Genomic DNA, 18,867 nt, shown 5'->3' on the forward strand with positions numbered 1-18,867 from the left:
AACTTTTATCAATTAAGTCACTGTTCTGTTTGAATATAAACCTGAAAACCTGAAGTCAAAGCAATAAATAAATGAATATGAAAGTACCAGGATAGAGAGATGACACTGTGTTAAAGAGAGTTAAAGGTAGAAAAAGAGTGATTAAAGAAGACCACAGATCTGAGTGAGTCTATACTCTGTCCTTAATGCTTAATGCTGAGTTGGAATCTAGGATTCCAGGACTTTAAACGTGTTAAACCTCCTTTACTTCATTTCAGTATTATAGTTATAGTTAATTATATCCAGTTATATAATTCAAATGATAAGTTATTGAAGGTGCCATACATAAAGAAGAATTGTCAGGTGTATATTTAGTGGCCGCTGTCTCTCTATCCAATTCTTAATTCATTTATGTATTGATTTGAGCGGCTCTTGAGATTGCACAATGACATGTAACACGCATGTAATATAACTGCCGATGCACATTATGCATTTTTCGAAAAGCCATTTTCCCTCTTTTTGAGAATGCTTTCCACTCAGCATGGCCTAACGTCCCTTATAAACAACTATTTCTGAAAGCACTTCATTTGCATCTCAGATGAAGCGAAGAGCCATTCTCTCAGCAAGTGCAATGTCAGAACTGGGTGAGAAAGATTCAGTTGGTTTGGTCAGTGTTGAGCAATTCAGTTGGGCATTTTACATACAGTACATGTGCTGTGAAATTGAAGCGCCTCACGTCCATCAGTAGTGAGGTTGTGTACGTGCTGAGAGAATCCCGCTCTGGAGCTCCTTCCTGTCTGACTGTAAGGACGAGGGAATATGGCTCCACAAATCCAGTCTGCCAACGACATGCATGCTCAGCTGTCTGCCTGAGAGCTGCTGGTCGGCCTGTATACAGTGACACTGGTAGTGACCAGCTTTTGACTGGCTAAAATAAAGTTAGGTGATTCTACATTTTTGAAAACAGCAGATTTTGAGTTGGCCTGTGGGAACCCTCCTTCAGAATAGTGTTAAAATTTGAATCTGTTTCATGAGATAAAGATTTGGGATGTTCTATCAAAGAGTCAGTAGGGGTAAGAATGTTGACTGCACTGGGTGATGGGGGGTTGGGGAGCAACAAGACACTTCATAGTGAAATGGTAAACACTAGAGTGATTTATAACATCTGTATTACATTTGTCTCTCTGTCATGTATGAGTGGGCATTTTAAATAGGGAGGATTACTATTAACATGCAGTAAAGAAAACAGTACTGGTTTTACTGTAGTGTGTGTGTATGAGTGTGTGTGTGTTACATTAATTATGACTTCATAATTATCCGAGATAACATTTTTTAAAAATCTTGTGTATTGCTGAAACAGACCCGTTTTTCCAACTGATTCATTATAATTATGGAAAAATGTCAACTTAAAATTCAAAAATCATAAAGTCTTCTAATCTGCCACTGTAAAGAAGGATTATAACAGTCCAATTTTTGCTGACATTTATATTAAATTTAATATATACTTTGCATTCATAGCAACACACGTCCACTTTCTGTAGCGTCTCTGAAGTCACATCAGTGCTGCTCTGGTTACAGTAGAATAGTGCTGATGCAGCGTTCCTGCCTAATCTTACCCCAAACCTCTCTTCGTACTTTACAGACGTGTGCAGGGCGTATTCTTAGTAGAATAAATGGCTGAGCATTGTTTCCAACTAGAAATGTGATGCCATTACAGTATGGAGTGTCCTGTTGGAGGGGATTGACTGTAATGCTGTTGTTTTCCTGCTTCTCACTTTGTCATATCCTGTCTCTCCTGGTCTGGTCTAGGTGGTAGTCAACGCCTTGGTGGGTGCCATCCCTTCCATTATGAATGTGTTGCTGGTTTGCCTCATCTTTTGGCTGATTTTCAGTATCATGGGTGTCAACCTTTTTGCCGGCAAGTACTACTATTGTTTCAATGAAACCGCCGAGCAGTACTTTCCCTTGGACAAGGTCAACAACAAGACGGAGTGTGTGGCCCTCATGAACGACAACCACACCGAAGTCAGGTGGAAGAATGTCAAAATCAACTTTGACAATGTGGGCGCCGGCTACCTTGCTCTGCTGCAAGTGGTGAGAATGTTGCTCCAACTCAGCAATCTATCCCAATTTCTTGTGGTACTTTTTCAAAACTTTTCAAAACTAATTAAATGTTTGTTTTCGTTCCACAGGCCACATTCAAAGGCTGGATGGACATTATGTACGCTGCTGTGGATTCCAGAGAGGTACTTGCTTTTTTGATAAAGAAGGTATCATTGATAAAAAACTGACACACAGCTGTTTAAAAAAATTAGCATTAAACTCATTTAACCCTAAAAATAAAACTCTATGGGATTAAGGTGCCCCCAATTTTTCAATGAAAACACATTATCTGTGGAGCTCATCTACGTAAATCAAGATAATCCAACATGGCAGCCACTGTAGGGAAGCTCCGCCTCCTGAAGGTAAATTCTGGGATAATGAAAACAACATTAAATACAAAGAAGTGAAAGAACACTAACTGTACTGTATATATAACAAATTTCTGCCAAGTGAACATGAATGGAAATTATTTTCACCAAATCTTACAGTACGCTAGGTACTTAGCCTGGTGTCTGTTAGCGATTGTTAAAAACATGCTAACCCAGCACTAAAGAGATCACCTTTAATATATTTTCTTTTCGTAAAGGTGGAGTCATTTCAAAGATAAACTATCACTTTTAATATATTTTCTTTTCGTAAAGGTGGAAGACCAACCAGACTATGAAGTCAACATCTACATGTACATCTACTTTGTAATATTTATCATCTTCGGGTCCTTCTTCACACTGAACCTCTTTATTGGTGTCATCATTGACAACTTCAACCAGCAGAAGAAAAAGATAAGAACAGCCTCTTTGTCTCTTTTTTATTTGAAGAACTGAGGTATGAAGTTTAGAGTGTGATTATAACCAGCTTGTTGTTTGTCCCTTTACTTTGGAGGTCAGGACATCTTCATGACAGAAGAACAGAAGAAATACTACAATGCAATGAAAAAACTGGGATCTAAAAAACCACAGAAACCTATTCCTCGACCGCAGGTGTGTCCTTTGTTGCAGTTCCTTGATTTTTCTCCTTCCGACTGTTTTGTTAAAACCTAATTATTGTTAACAATTCTTTGTCTTCTCTTCTCTAACAGAACAAGATCCAGGGAATGGTGTTTGACTTTGTGACTCAGCAGGTTTTCGACATCTCCATCATGATTTTGATTTGCCTCAACATGGTCACCATGATGGTGGAAACAGACGATCAGTCCAACGAAACTGAGGTCGTCCTGTACTGGGTCAACTTCATCTTCATCGTAGTGTTCACTACGGAGTTCCTGCTTAAGCTCTTTGCACTTCGTCACTATTACTTCACCAATGGCTGGAATATCTTTGACGTGGTCGTGGTCATTCTGTCCATCGTTGGTGAGTGAGAGATGCTGTCAGGAGGTCACCTGAATATGAAAGCTGTAGAAGTCTGTTGTGTTCTGATCGTTTCCTTCCGTGTGTTCTACCACAGGTATGTTCTTGGCTGACCTCATTGAGAAGTACTTTGTGTCGCCCACCCTCTTCAGGGTGATCAGGTTGGCTCGTATCGGTCGTATTCTCCGTCTCATCAAAGGAGCTAAAGGCATACGAACGCTCCTCTTTGCACTAATGATGTCACTGCCAGCCCTGTTCAACATTGGTCTTCTGCTCTTCCTGGTCATGTTCATCTTCTCCATCTTTGGCATGTCTAACTTTGGCTACGTAAAGCACGGAGCAGGCATTGACGACTTGTACAACTTTGAGACTTTTGGAAACAGCATGATCATCCTCTTCATGATAACAACGTCAGCTGGATGGGATGGCCTGCTGCTGCCGATCCTCAACTACCCACCAGACTGTGACCCCAACCTGGAGAACCCTGGTACATCCGTGAAGGGAGACTGTGGAAACCCCTCAGTGGGAATCTTCTTTTTTGTCATGTATATCATCATTTCTTTCCTGATTGTGGTCAACATGTACATTGCCATCATCTTGGAGAACTTCAGTGTGGCCACAGAGGAAAGTGCTGATCCACTCAGTGAGGATGACTTTGAGACCTTCTATGAGATTTGGGAGAAGTTTGACCCCACTGCCTCTCAGTTCATCACCTTTGCCAAGCTGTCTGACTTTGCCGATGCATTGGAGCACCCACTTCGCGTGCCAAAGCCCAACACTATAGAGCTCATAGCCATGGACATGCCTATGGTGAGTGGCGACCGCATTCACTGCCTGGACATCCTGTTTGCATTCACCAAGCGTGTGCTGGGTGACAGTGGTGAGCTGGACATGCTGAGGCAGCAGATGGAGGAGCGATTTGTGGCTGCCAACCCCTCCAAGGTTTCGTACGAACCCATCACCACCACTCTCCGCCGCAAACAGGAGGATGTCTCTGCCAGAATTATTCAGAACGCCTTTCGTGCTCACCTCATCAGGCGCGGGATCATCTTCAAGCGCCACACTTTTACTAACAATAAGCTCGAGAATGGTGGGACCAACCAGGAGAAGAAGGAGAGCACACCCTCCACTGCCTCTCTGCCATCGTACGACAGTGTGACCAAACCCGACAAGGAGAAACAGGATGATAACAAGGAGGAGTTTGCCAGGAAAGAGAAGGACAAAAACCAAAAAGATGAGTGGGAATCCAAGTGTTAGGGTTTAGTGACTCAAATGTAATAAAAACAGAGCAAAATGAGACTCTGAGCCCAAACCCAACAAATGTAGAAAAAGTGATCATTTGCAAGCAAGAAAAAAAACAAAACAACAAAAACATAGACAAAATGTTTACAGACTTGAAAACTGCTGGGGCAGCGTGGTCTCTGAAGTCATCAAGGATAGCTGAACCAAACGCAATCAGTTTACCGTGGAACTTTTGCTGCATAGCGACCAAGTTCAGAGAAATGAGGAACAAACATAAAGTGAAAAAAAAACAGTGACTAACGAAGTGTGCTGGCCAATCACTCACAATTCTTTGGGGACCAACTGCCAAGGCACAGAAGTCTCTGCCAGATAATTGGAGAAATGCAAAATCCCTGCCACCACCCAGTGTGGATCCCCACAGCAGAGCTCTAATGCTATGGGACCGGATCTCAGAGATCCTGTTAGAACTGTGTTAGCAGTCTAAATGAGGGTCTGAAACGCTGAGTTTACCAAGACAATGATAATGAAACACACGTTTAGCTAGGAATGAAACACTTGCAAGGAAGTGGGGGAAGGAGGGAACCCAGAACTGCAAACAAATGTTTTTGGTTTTTTTTGGTTGTCTGTGCTGAGTATATTTGCATCGAAACATTATTTGAGCAGCAAAAAAAAAAAAAAAAAAAGAAAGAAAAATATTACATTTAGCCCATGTCACTAGTCTTTTCATCTCCTCTTTGTTAAACTGACACTTAGAAAAGGCATTCTCTACATGGGCTTTCACACTGACCAGGATTGGGGTCATTAGTCATTGATTTGACTTGGGCTGAAGGAGACTTGCTCAGACCGAGTTCCAGATAACTAATAATTATTGTGCTCGTTCAATGCATAGAAATGACTTGCATGAAGGCATGTTTTGATCAGGAATCATGCATGAGTTAATCATAGTCCACAAGACACTTAAATCTCAGGCCACTGCAGTGGTCTGGATAGAAGGTTGAGGCTGTCCAACGGGAAAATACAAGAGATGAAGATTTTGAAAATACATGCATTTAGAATATGGAAGGGACTGATATTTGTGTGATTCCAACCTTAGTAGTACTTTTTTCAACTGATTTGGGGTTTTTATTCATCCCTTCATTAAATGTTCAGCTGATGGAAGGAGGTAAGAACTCAGAGGTGATGATGCTGATCAGAATCAGACAGATAGACACAGTTTTCCTGCTGCTGTTGGTGGGTTGTTGGAGTGTGTGATTGTTAGGAAGGAATCAAGATATTTTTTATGTTGATGATGCACCAATTTTATGGGGCCAGGTTAAGGTCTATAAAAAATCTTCGAGGTTGCCATTTTATTATTTATTTACATCCATTATAAAGTCACTTTTCTTACCAGAACCCTTGGCCAGGAGAACAGGTGATGTTTCACGCCAAGGAACCTATAGATGGCACCATTCCAGCTCTGATGTGGTCAATAGATTTTTCACCTGCTGCCAAATTCCCTGGAAATGGGATATGAATAGTTTTTGTATTTTTTGCTATTCGGTTTGGGCTGGTGGAAGAACAGACTGTAGTTGTAGAGATTTAATTCAAACACTTCCTGTTTGGTACTGTATCAAATCCATATCAAAATTTTAACAGTGATTGATGTCTCAGATGGAGCTTTCTGAATGGCCAGCTTTTCTCCAGATGAAGGGAGTGATATTACAATCTCAGATAAGGTGTTGAACAGTGAGGATGGTGCTGACCATCTAGAAACAAAGGAGCTAGCATAGAATTATCACCAGGACATGCCTTGTCGTGCCTAGCTAGTTTGAAAGATGGACGGCCATGAAGGACTTGCGTGTCCACGGAAACGTATTGATTTTTTTGTCTGATGTCAGAGGGAGGTGAACAGCTGATAAATAACAGTACGACCGGACCAATACATAGGTGGCGCCCCTCCCTTCAGGGTTTTAGACCGACTGCCATAAAGAACAAGAAGGAAACTCAAGCGAAGAGAGGAGCAGTGATTTGGTCTGAGTCAGAGTGCTGAAAGTCCCATGTTTGTCAGTGTATCATTGTGCTTTTGTGGGACCTCGCGAACACTGTGTGGTGTTGGACCCAGACTTGCACCGTCTTCTCACTTTCTTGCAGGCTTTCAAAGGCTTTCACCCGCTTTAGAGATATTCAGAGATGGAGGTATAGAAGCCTAACACTCGCCGTGATAAAACATCAGCAGGCCTCGCATCGATGCAGCTACGTTGTATTATAAGCTTTGTGGGTGTTTTTCATGATACAAGAACAACACACAACCTGAGGCTTTTTTTTCAATGGTCCACTAGACACAACTGCCTCCTCGCCATGTTCCTGCCACTTTTTTTCTACACAGGAGTGATGGTCCTACTGATAAGTGGACATCCAGGTATAAATCTGGTGTCCATCGCCGCACCATTGATGCTGTTTGGTGTGTTTAACACTGCCTGTACCAGAAGCCCCTGTCTGTACGAATACCTGAGGTCTGTTTACAATATGAGGTCTCTGAATCAGTTTGGCTGCTGCACACTGAAACCAAATACATTCCCAATGAGATCTACTGGAAGAGTGAGTAATGTCATTCGATCTACCCATGTTCATTCTCGATGTAATGTTTTAGAATGATACATTCACACTTGTAAAAGGAGAAAAAAGAAAAAAAAAACAACAAAAAAGAATACACAAAAACCTATATATGTACAGTGCAGGCTATGATGTAAATGGCACAATGCTGAAAAAGAACGAACTTTTTGAGAGAAAACTATAAATATTGTATCATATTTTATTTTATCGGCATGCTTTGTTGTGTTTTTTTGTAAATACGGAATTTTAAAAAAATGTTACTACTAATAATCAAAAAATAAATAACAATAATATAGAATGGCTTCCAGCTATGCCCTTCGTCACATTTGTTACCTTTTGGATTTTTTGAGACACTTTTCACTTTGTTGACGGAAATTGAACGATATATAGATATTATATAATACAAAAAGATATATACATGTATACATATGTGTCTATATGTATATACATAAAACAGATGAACACTGTTTGTCACATTTGATTTATGTGCAACACGTTCAGTGGATGTCTAAACCTTTCCAGCACCCTTCTGTGTTTGGGGGATAGCTCATGTTGGATTTTACTGGAGCTGCTTGCCATGGATTGTAGCCTGATTATGACAAAAGGATCATGTTACCAGCACATTTCTCACCTACTGTCAAAACCTCACCGCCACTGAATATACAGGACACAGCCTCTCACACACACTCACATGCACAGGTACACACAAATGTTTAAAAACACTATTCTCTGACTGCCTCATTCCCCCTCAGAGTGTTCGTTCCCCACGTCCTTTTCTTCTTCTTACACACACACACACCCACACACACATCAGTGCCATTACTACTTCACATTCGTCTGATCATGTCCGGCTTCTCATCCTATTATTTCTTTTGTTAAAGGATTCTTTTAGTGTCCCACTCACTGGCATGTGCCTTTTCTGCATTTTTTTCTGCAAATTTAGACGTTGACGCCACACAGGAAAAAAAGAGATACAAATAAACATGCAGGATGGGGTTTTGAGCAACATTAATCAGGGATGTGGTGACAGAAACATTGCCGGAGGATCATCCACACAGCCCTACTTCATACTAATAACAATGTGTGATGTTAACAAAAGAAAAAAACAAACAAAAAACAGCTATCTCAAAAATGTCCTGTTCTTAGTGCTATGTGTGTCACTCACTTGGCTTGTGAAAAAGCAGCTTGCCTTCTCTGTTTCTGTTCTGTTTCTTCCGTTCTTCCATCTGAAATTTATTTTTGTATCAATATTTCTTTATAGGCCTCATTTTCTTTTTTAAAGCATTATTATAGGCTTTTTTTTCTTTTATTTTCTGCTGAGAAATTTAAAAAAAAAAGCTTTTTTGAAACTGTTGTTATCATTTGACACCTTGATAGAGGATAAACAGTACAATACGATGGTGTGTTGCACAACCACTTGGGCTTTTGGTGAGAATATATGAAAGATTGTCTTCATTTGAGCACGAACCTTTTTATTACCAATAAAGCAGCCTTCCAACTACTACTGGTGTTTTGTTTCTTGACAACCTGGAACATTGACGTGAATGTTGTGTTTTTTTAATGCTGATCCTCTTCCTCGCCTGCTCTGCTCTGTGGGTTCAGATCATGTTCCTGGATTTTGCCATCGCTACCATTTTGTGTGCGTTATTTTTTACTTCTGTGAAGCAGTGTGTGTGAATACAAGTCCAAAAACATCCTGTAAAATGGAGCTGAGTGCTGCTGTGGTAACAGGGTCATGAAAGGCAGCCTTTCAAATGTAATGGACTTATTGGATTTGTTAAGAGCACTGTGTTAACAACCCCCTCACAGACAGAGGGTGGACCAGTGCAGTCCATCTGTGCTCCGGTCCAGGTCGTTGTGGTCACACAAAGTGGAATGATCTTAGAAGGCGTCGCCTTCATAACCTCCCCACCTCAGGTAAACAGGGCAGAGATCGTCCCTGCTCAGGAATATTGATTTGTTCTTGCTCTGTTGCACTTTTTACATTGGTTTCCATAAGTGTGTTCCCTTCGAATCAATCTTAGTGGAGCGTCTAAATGAGGCGAAGAATCGTCCACATCAGCCAGACAACTCTATCTGGACTAATACTTTGTTTTATAGCGACGACTCGGCACAAAGTATTAAATCTAAACACAGGGAATGTCACTGCCTCCATTTCTTATAGGAGTAGTAGTAAAGTGGAGTAGTAGAGTGCATTTAGGTTGCCATAACAACACCATTGTTTTGTGTAGATTAGGGCTGTCAAAAGACTGAAGAATGTCCCTGTATTAAGGACAAGGACTTCACAGAACTTTCCAAAGGTGAGCTGCTATAAAGATGCACAGTAATGACTAAAATTCACCAACTCTATGGAACAAAACCTTGATATAGTATTTCAACGTAATTAAATTTAAGGTATAATTTAATACATTTTTATTTTCATTTTTTCCACATTATTTACATTTATAAAGAGCGCATAAGTCACAAAGGAAAACAGCTTTTCCATAAATGTTTTTTTATAATATATAGAAATGTTCTTGTTGACTATCCATGATTAATGATGATTAATTATGATCACATTTAATCACTAAATAATCATGATTGATCCATCACTATCTTGTGATTAATACAGTTTAAAATGTGTGTTTTTTTGGCACAATTTAAATTTTTTTCACTTTTTTGTGCTAATGCTAAGCTAGGCTAATACAAACTCCTCCAACCTTCCCATAAGACACATTTGTTATCATATTTTTTTTATTTTGTATTTTGTTTGTCATCAAATTCTCCACATTTAACAGTCGTCCTGTTTTCCTTCCCTGAAACCCACTATCTCTACATGTCTTCTTTTCAGATCTACTACATGTGGCTCTCTTCATCGATTGTTCACACATACTGTGAAGGCTATTGGACGCTGTAGCTTATTGACTATTGACTGTCTCTATCCTATGGCTTCTCTACCATTCTCCAGGATGGCTGTTGGTAAAAGATGGAGAGAAGGGAAGGAGGGAGAGTTTCAGGAAGGGGAGGGAGGAGTGAGGAAAGGAGAAGGAGAAGGAAGGGAGGTGGTGGAGCACTGCAGTGCAGATAAATTAATGCAGCAGTCGAGGCTGAGTCAGCAGCACACTCCCAGTTCGGTCCAGTGAATCCATCAGTTTGTGGCACATGAATGGCTGCCTAGGACACCAGAACAACTGCAAAATAACCCATTAAAAAATAAATAAAAAAAGACAAGGGACACTAATGAACCAGGACATATGTGACCATGGCAACCGCAGTGCCTCTACTGATGCAATGATGCACGCCCTGACCGGAACAGAGGGATTTGTATGGGATTTGGGTGTTGTATGAGAACAGGACAACCCTGGCTGGGGTGAAATAAAACCCAGTCATAAAAAATGTCTTTCGTGTGACGAGGAGCTCGACCTAATTCACATATTGCCACACCTTCACTGTCCTCTCCATCTCCTCCTCCCTCTCCGTCTAATCTGTGTTCCTCTCATCCCACCTCCCCTCAGCATGTGGTTTCTCCGTGGGCAGACCTGAATGGGATTAAATATAACAATCTGATGTGTCCCTGTGTTTTTTAAGAGGGTTGCCTCGAATTTGATAACGTGTTAAAGATAGGGAACAGCAGTCATTTAGTGTGTGGTAAACGTGTATTTACCAGGGGCTCTTCATTTCTTTCCGTGTCCTCCTTTTATGCCTTGCCATTGCCTCACTTTGCTGAGGCACAGTGTTACTCCCTTTAAAGTCAAACAGGCGGTAAAGTGTGACACAGCCAGCAGTAAAAGCATGTCTCTGCAGCTATCTGATCACATTTCGACCTTATACTGAAACCAAAGGTCTGTGGGTTGTGTGTGCCCCTGTCCAATTTCCTCTGTCTCCCCCTCATCATCTCTCCTCCCTCCTCCCGCGGTCTGTCTTTCTCCCCAGAGAATCAGAGGAAGGAAGGAAGGAGGACGAAGCTCTCAGCCAGGGCTATTATGGCCACGAGCCAGGAGCTCCCACCACAACTGCACCCTCATATGACACAGTTCTCCATTAGAGACAAGGAAGACCCACAACCAGCCTCCCTCCACCCTCCTTACCCCCTCCACACTCCACCCAAGCGAAGCAATCCCCAACAACACATGCACATAAATAAAACCCTGCAACACTATCACCAGTAAATGTCAACGGTTTCTCTGCACCTATGCTAACACAACATACACTACATTACCGACTGTATTTTCTACTTACCCTATTACATAACCGTATTGTGCAACTATGTAAATATATGCCTGCTATAGACAGTAAATCAAAATAAACCTACCAGATACATCTACACCCACAAAGTTTAAAAAAATCTTCTCAAAAGCTGGGCGTTTCATCACCCCAGCGATTAGTATGTACTAAACAACACCACCCTCTTGTGGTCAAAACCGATACATGCATAAACGACGTCGATTTCAACTGTTAAGATCAAACCAATAATTTCAGACTTCAGAGTAATTGTTTTTTTTTTCAGGCTACATCTGTGATTGATTTAAATAACGACAGGAGACATTTTACGCAAAGCAGAGCATGGAAATGAACGTTAAGCACGGAATAAAATGTGTTTTATTTAAAAAAAACAACAACAACAGGTTTTCTCTTTTTTTGCCCATTTGAGAATGCCTCAGCATTTTTTTAACTGACAGATAGTTTTTCTTTATACAAAGAACACTTATAAACACATAAACACGCTACATACAGATGGTCATACGTCTGAAATGCGTAGCGCTGCTTCGTCACATCTGTAAAATATACATAAACATTAAATCATTTAAAAGAAATAAATCAAGAAAGTACAATTTACCTCTGGTAATACACATTTAACTAAGAAATAAAAAACTCATATATATCACATATATAAATATACATAAGTTACTGTAACTTTAAAACACATGCATATATACTGTGTGTGTGTGTATATATATTGTAACTCTCCACATATGAAAAGGAATAGAGATGAAATTGTTGGATTTAAGGCTCACCCTTGTTTCACGCTGGCCAACCAATCCACAAAATTTTTGGCCTTAATTTTATCGAGATAGTGGCTGAAGTCGCTGGAAAAGGTTCCGTCTGAATGTCGTTTGATGTTTTGTACAATGTTTTGTCCTTTTTCCATCTGATACAAATGCCATCGAAGGAAAGCAGTGCTGAAAAGCAGGACCGGTTAATTTTCAGCAGCAGACTCTGTGTAGCTCATAAAAGAAATTATTATTATTATTTCTGTCTACGGCTAAAGCTAAATACTGAAGCTTGTTCTGTTAAATGAGCTTAGTTAAACAGTTAAACAGAAGAGGAGTAAATCTGTACCTCACTGGTCTTGTTTGAACCACCATCTCTTTACTGCTTGAACACAGGAACAGAATCAACATACACCACACGAGGAGGCTCATCTTCAGGTCAAGAAATAAACACACTAGTTAGATTCAAAAACAAACAAACATATCACAACAATTTTAAATAAAAATTTAAACTTACCGTGACAAACTTTTACAGGTCTCTAGTGGAGAACAGTTCCTTCTTTCCTGCAGCACGTATTGATTAAACCACAGAGATGCCTTGTCTACGTTCAGCAGAGAACACTGGGAGTAAAGAAAGAAGAAACGATGGTCTTCTTCACTTCCACATGGACAGCAGGTGTCCTAGTTTGACACTGAATTCACCTCCTTCAGCCCGTGACCCATTTTTCTCATTAGGGTGGTCTGGATCATTGTCGATAGGAACGGTAATGGTGTGTCATCTTCTCACAGGTCAAAGGTCACAGCCCACTCTGACTTCTTCAGACAGTAGCAGGTGTGGAGAAGTATTGTCCTGGTGTTTGATGACAAGAACATTCTTTCTGTACTGTTTGTTTGGCTAGGTTTATTATAAGAAAAAACAGTTTTATAAGAAGAAATTCAATTCAAACACAAAGAGTCATTTGTATGTGTTTCAGTAGGTTTAATACGTTTTATAATATATTCTCATTACATCATAATGTGACCACTGAGTTTAATGTGACCATAGATGATGTCATCAGTGACATGGTCAAATGCTTGTCTAAGTTACAAAAATATTTTTTTCAAATTAATATTAAATATATCAAAATATTATTCCTTTTTTTATCGAATATTAACGTAAATTTGTTAGAATTTAGTCACAAGATGATAAAACGTGTTTTGGCAATTTACAAACAACGACATCTATCAGTCCACACTACGGAGACACAGCTACACTGGAACAAAGAGGTGATTGGTGGAGACTTCATGGACCAGCCTGGGATTGGCTGCCAATCAAGTCACCTGTTGTTAGAAAAAAAAGGAAAAAAAGAAAATGGCTGCCAACAGCTCGGCACTTTCTGTACCACTTTTATGATACTTGGGAATAAAAACATTTTCATTTTATCCATTGAACTTCCTTTTGATTGTTGGGGAGGTAAGTCATACGCCTTTCAGTTTAATTAGTTCTTTAGTTCTTTTCAGAAAAGCTTAATACTTTCTGTCAGATATTTGTTGTCATTCATGTAGCTGGAAGTTCGAAATTCGTTTAAATGAAATCCCTTCAAATTCAATAATGAACATCTTGTCAATTTTACATTCCGTTAACAATGCTTGTTGCATCTTATGGTTAGTTTTGTGGTTGCATTGAAATTGTGGAATATTATGTTTTGATAATGTTCTTCTTGTTGTTGTATTGTTGTTGTTGTTTGTTGTTCGTTCCTGACAACATCTCAGTGGGGATACTTTTTGTATTTGCAAGCAACAGAAGCCTATATTTTTACACTTTTAAGGAGTATAAATATTATTTTTTTCTATTCCATTTGCATCACTAAACTGCACAATATCGTAACGATGGTCGGATTTATTAGGTTTTCTATCCAAATTTGTTGTTAAATAATTTCACTCAAGAGGAACATTTTATTTAGAGTTATATATTTTACGAAAAGGTCTGTATTGTATAAATGACAACAAACTTGTTATTGGTTTGTATATAGAGAGTGTCATTGCAAGTTTTAACCGCCAGATGCCAGACTTGCTCATAGCATTTTTAAGGCTCACGTCGTGAGGCCAATGACATTACATTCTATCTGAATTCTGTAATCGATTTTTTTTTGTCAAAACAAAATAAAAATAGTAGTTTTCTAATAAATGAACAAATACAACAGTGAAAAGTGATTTTTGAAATATCGTTTGAACGAATGTAGACTACTAATCCTGGAAACTGATCTGAATGTAATTTGTAGCTCTGGTAGTGAAGGGTCAGGAATCTTTAATTTCATACTGCAGTTTTTACCAGGAGTATGTGGAATCCTTGGAGAAAAAGACACTTCATCCAATCCTACCACCGACTCCCTGAGTGACCCTTTACCCCAGGGAGGGAGGAAATAAGTGTCTGAGTCTATATACGATATATAATTTCACCAAAAGAGGAGGCTGAGTTCAGTGCAGGGATCATGTCACTGAGGGTCATGCTCACAGGAACAGTGGTGCTGTTCTCTGCTGCTGCTCCTGCTGCTTTATAACGTGGTGCTGATTGAGACATTAATATTGCATTGGTCTGTTCATTCTTGTAAACTGAAAGAACGGCTAAATACACATCACATAGGGACTATAAGACACTAGGGTGGTGTCTGTGGTTCGGTGTTATTTTTTCCCCAGCTTACTCTTCTGCAGCCCTCGGTCTCTAACATTAGAGAATGATGTCATTATGTACTTGTACATGCTGTATTAGGAGAATAAAATAAGATGGGCCCATCACTAATGTTAGCTAAGGCATACCAAGTGTGAGAGACCTTTCTCCACACAGAGCTCTGTATTGATCGTGTATCAGTGGTGCAACAGTAAACATCTTCTCAAGCCAAACATAACAGTTTTTTGAAAAGTCGCAAGAGACAAAACACTGAGACTAAAAACATCTCAAATGGAGGAAACTGTTTAGAGTTTTTTTCCCCCTTTAATTTATTTACGCTGTTAATGATAGGCTATCAGATAGCTCTCTCCTTTTCCTGCTCTCTCCCCTCCTGCACCCCCTGCTGTAGCCTGGAGGACTGTTTTAGCCAGCATCTGGAGGAAGACTATTGAATAGACACCATTCTAATGGGTCCTGTGCTCCAGCGAGCGCACTCGGGGCATGGACGTCCAGCCATGGAGAATGGGTGGTGGGGTCAGGGAGAAGGAGGGGGGCACAAGCATGGGTTCCTAAAGATGTACCTTAACTTATTTCATATAGTACTGAATCCCCTCCCCCCATCCCCCCCATGGTATAGAGGAAAGTCTCAGATCAGTGGGAGTGTTATTTCTTCTTTAATAACAGCAAAAAAAGCACAGTGCATTGCAGCCTGGACTTGTCTATGGGGGTGGGGTGGGGTGGGGGGGGTGGAGTAGACTGTCGCTGTGGAGCAACTGTGGTCGTCTATTTTCAGCAGATTTGGGTGGAGGCTTGTGGACAACTGCAGTCCCATGACAGCCTTGTGTCATGTCCCTGCGCTGAAAAGAGTTGAAGTGGAAGATATTTTAGGAAGTTTACAGTATTTACAACAATTCTTTGAGGGATTTAAACTTGCCCTAAGACATTAGATTCATGCATTAAAAACAAAACCTTTTTCTTAAAATAATTTTAAAGCCAGTATTAAAATATAGGAAACATAAAGATATTGTATCTTTCTGGCTTTATGGATCAATGTTTTTGTGTCTGTCCAGTGAAACACTGGCTCAGGCTGTGGACGATGTGTACAAGGTAAAGGATTTCATGTGTCGGGCTAAGAGAAATGACTAATCCTATCAAAAAATAGTGTGAAATGACACATCACAGAGCCGACAAGGAGCAGTAATATGCTTAGTATTGATGTTTATGCCAAATGTTTATATGACGATATAACAAATTATGGCAACACTATTTGAGACATAAATAAGGACAATAAATGACATGAAGATGTAGTGCCGCCTTTTTTTTAATCTTCTATAATTTGCATGTTAATGAATTATACTCTTAAACAGAACTGCAGATGTTGTTCATTTTTTATATATAACTTTAAACCTGATAAAATTTCTAAAAACATTTGTTCTTTATATTATTTCAGAACCAGCCCAAACAAAACAAAGGAAATTGAGTCTTGTTAAAAATAAAATAATTTAGGACATACAATTAACAATTGTGATTGTGTTATATAATTGCAGTGTTTTAAATTGTATCATTTATCTTTATTATGCATGACTTTGTGTAGTGCATTAATACATTTTTAAAAAGCTTAAAAAGAAACCTTTTTGACAACTTCTAAACCATCGTAACTGACTTTACATCATAACCAGACCATATATAATTGTTTTAGTTTTTCAGATTAAAATAAATAATAATTAATAAACCGTGTAACTACAAAAAAATCCTGCTCCTGCAGACATCACAGCAGCCAGTCAGGCTCTGGTGAGTTAGTGTGTGGTAACTGTCGTTATTTCTGCGGCTTCACATCTCCACCACAATGCAGACATACTCCCCATGATGACAACATAACTACAGTATATTACAGCAAGGAAGACTTAACTGGCTCTTGTGTTTCCTAGTCTGGTGATTCTTCTTATCTGAGAAGACAGAGAAATGGAGTAATGGTGTCCCTGCAGCTGTCAAAACAACCATCCTCTGTCTGTTTACTTGATGCATGTTCCTCAGAGATGGAGCTCAGCTGAGCTGCAAGACAGAGGTTATGAATGGTCTTAGTACATCGTGTACTGGTGTTGAGGACTTTTCCGGTTTACGCATCTATATTTTATTAAAAAGAAAACTTTATCTTCTTGTTTTTATATATTATCCCTGCCATATAGTGCAAATACACCACAGGCTGTTCTGTGAACTCAGAATAATCAAATCAGTGTATGAGTCTTGTATTTGTTCCATTGTGATTTGAATTAGAGAGCAGAAATGGCAGATTAGTCTTAAAGCCACAGAAGTAGATTATCCACTCATCTCTAAAGCTCATGCACTGAGGGCTCCTCATCATCCTCGCTCACGGTTCAGGGGGCAGGAGTGCCCGGCTTACCCCTGGTCAGCTGATCTCCATCCTCGTCGCCATCACATTCTGCTTATTAAAATTCTGGTTCAACCTTTTCTTTTTCTCCCCCTGTGTGATTCTTCCCATTGTATTCTGTCTGATTGATGTTGACTGGGGTCACCTAAGTCTTTATGGGGGATCATGGCACAGTGCGCGGGGGGCTAAATGTTTACATGCATTCATTTGACTTTACCCAGGGGTCTGCCGGCCCAGTACAGGGTCACCACCATGGACAAGCAGACTAGGCCATATGTCAAGCTTTTCTCCACCACTGGATTGAAGGTCAGGCCCATTAGGTTATGGAGGCTAGTTAGAAAGAATAAATAATCTCTGTTTACAGATACCTCCTGTGTAATTTGGCGTTGAGCTCTCAGCTTTGACATCGGATGAGTCCTGATATTAGTGGGCTGAGAAACGTGTGTGGCTAATGTGGCTTCACTGTTTACATTAACCTGCCCTGTATGCCAGATAAATAGGCTGAGGATGGGACTTTTGGATTACTGGTATACAATATATGTTGGACACATTTTGTCCTGTCTGTACATGTATATGTACTTTAAAATATACCATCGCAAAAATAACCTTTTTCTAGAAGTATGATAAATGGTTTGATTATTTTTGCTCTCCCCAAAATAATTTGAGTGCAAAAAACCCCAAACCTGTATAGAACAGGATGTTGCATCACTTTTGTCCTATTTTCACATCTGCCGCTTGTCCTTCATCTGTCACCACTGCTCTTCTTTTAACAAGGACAGTTGAGAAATCCTGAGACCCATAAACATTTTTGTTTCTCCATGTGCAAAATGAATTGTTTTTGTGTGTTTTGAGCTACAGCTCTCCCATCAGTTGTTTAGCTGTTAGTTTTGGGCTGCAGTGTTAAGTGAGCGATCAGGGTGCTGGACCTGTGGCAGCATGTCAGACAGTACAGCAGAGCAGCTAGAGGTGCAGTACAGTATACTCTACTTCAATAAATGATTCAACAGGAACTTGCTGATTCACCTGGTGAACTTTCAGTGCCTTCACAAACAGTTTTCCCATTCAGCTTACAACGTTTTTTCTCATCTGTGTGGCTCTCTCGTGCTAATGCAATGCAATGGAATGTGAATGTGTGTGTTTGAAATAAATGTTAACAGGCAAGCGGGGGAGGGGAAGCTGATTGGAGTCAGAACGAATGAGTATTGATAGAATGTGGGTAAGACTAAGAAGAAGAAAAGGAGAAAGAGAACAGACAGTGTGGTGGCATGGCATTGAAATGAAGGAGTGTCTGCTGTTTCTCTCACCCATTAACCAGACAGCTCTATTGTTGTGCTCATTTCCCACTGGCACACAGTTGCAGTGACTGACAGGCCGACGAGCCGCCTCTGTAGGTCTGCCACATGGTGGGCCACTGAATGGAGAAGGCAAAACGTCCCAGCTTTATAAAAACAGCTTACCTCAACTCTTCTATAAGAATTCACCTTCACTTAACAATTGCGGAAAAGCGATTTTCACTTCAAAGCCCTGAGGCAAAAATGAAACATTAGCAATGCTTTAATGCCATTCCAATGTTATTACATATCTAACTGATGGCATTGATTT

At 40.0% G+C, this 18,867-nt stretch overlaps 1 protein-coding gene and 1 long non-coding RNA gene across 5 annotated transcripts in view; one reads left to right on the forward strand and one right to left on the reverse strand.

Annotated features, from left to right (window-relative positions):
• scn8aa (sodium channel, voltage gated, type VIII, alpha subunit a) overlaps window positions 1-8,132 on the forward strand; it is a 40,636-nt gene extending 32,504 nt beyond the window's left edge. For all 4 annotated transcript variants that reach the window (XM_025059274.1, XM_025059273.1, XM_025059272.1 and 1 more), the window contains 6 exons: window positions 1,789-2,073; window positions 2,172-2,225; window positions 2,724-2,861; window positions 2,955-3,059; window positions 3,158-3,428; window positions 3,523-8,132. In XM_025059274.1, coding sequence (XP_024915042.1) covers window positions 1,789-2,073; window positions 2,172-2,225; window positions 2,724-2,861; window positions 2,955-3,059; window positions 3,158-3,428; window positions 3,523-4,682 — 2,013 coding nt within the window. In that variant the 3' untranslated portion in view covers window positions 4,683-8,132. The remainder of the gene's footprint in view (window positions 1-1,788; window positions 2,074-2,171; window positions 2,226-2,723; window positions 2,862-2,954; window positions 3,060-3,157; window positions 3,429-3,522) is intronic.
• A 3,645-nt stretch (window positions 8,133-11,777) lies between these two features.
• Window positions 11,778-13,226, reverse strand: LOC103384624 (uncharacterized). Its single transcript, XR_522119.2, has 4 exons — window positions 12,747-13,226; window positions 12,579-12,661; window positions 12,254-12,418; window positions 11,778-12,013 (listed from the first exon to the last, which is right to left on the reverse strand). It is a non-coding gene; the product is annotated as an uncharacterized LOC103384624 (long non-coding RNA).
• Window positions 13,227-18,867: the final 5,641 nt, after the last annotated feature.

The sequence above is a fragment of the Cynoglossus semilaevis genome, chromosome 10 (assembly GCF_000523025.1).
Source record: "Cynoglossus semilaevis isolate Cse_v1.0 chromosome 10, Cse_v1.0, whole genome shotgun sequence".
Lineage (NCBI taxonomy): Eukaryota > Metazoa > Chordata > Actinopteri > Pleuronectiformes > Cynoglossidae > Cynoglossus > Cynoglossus semilaevis.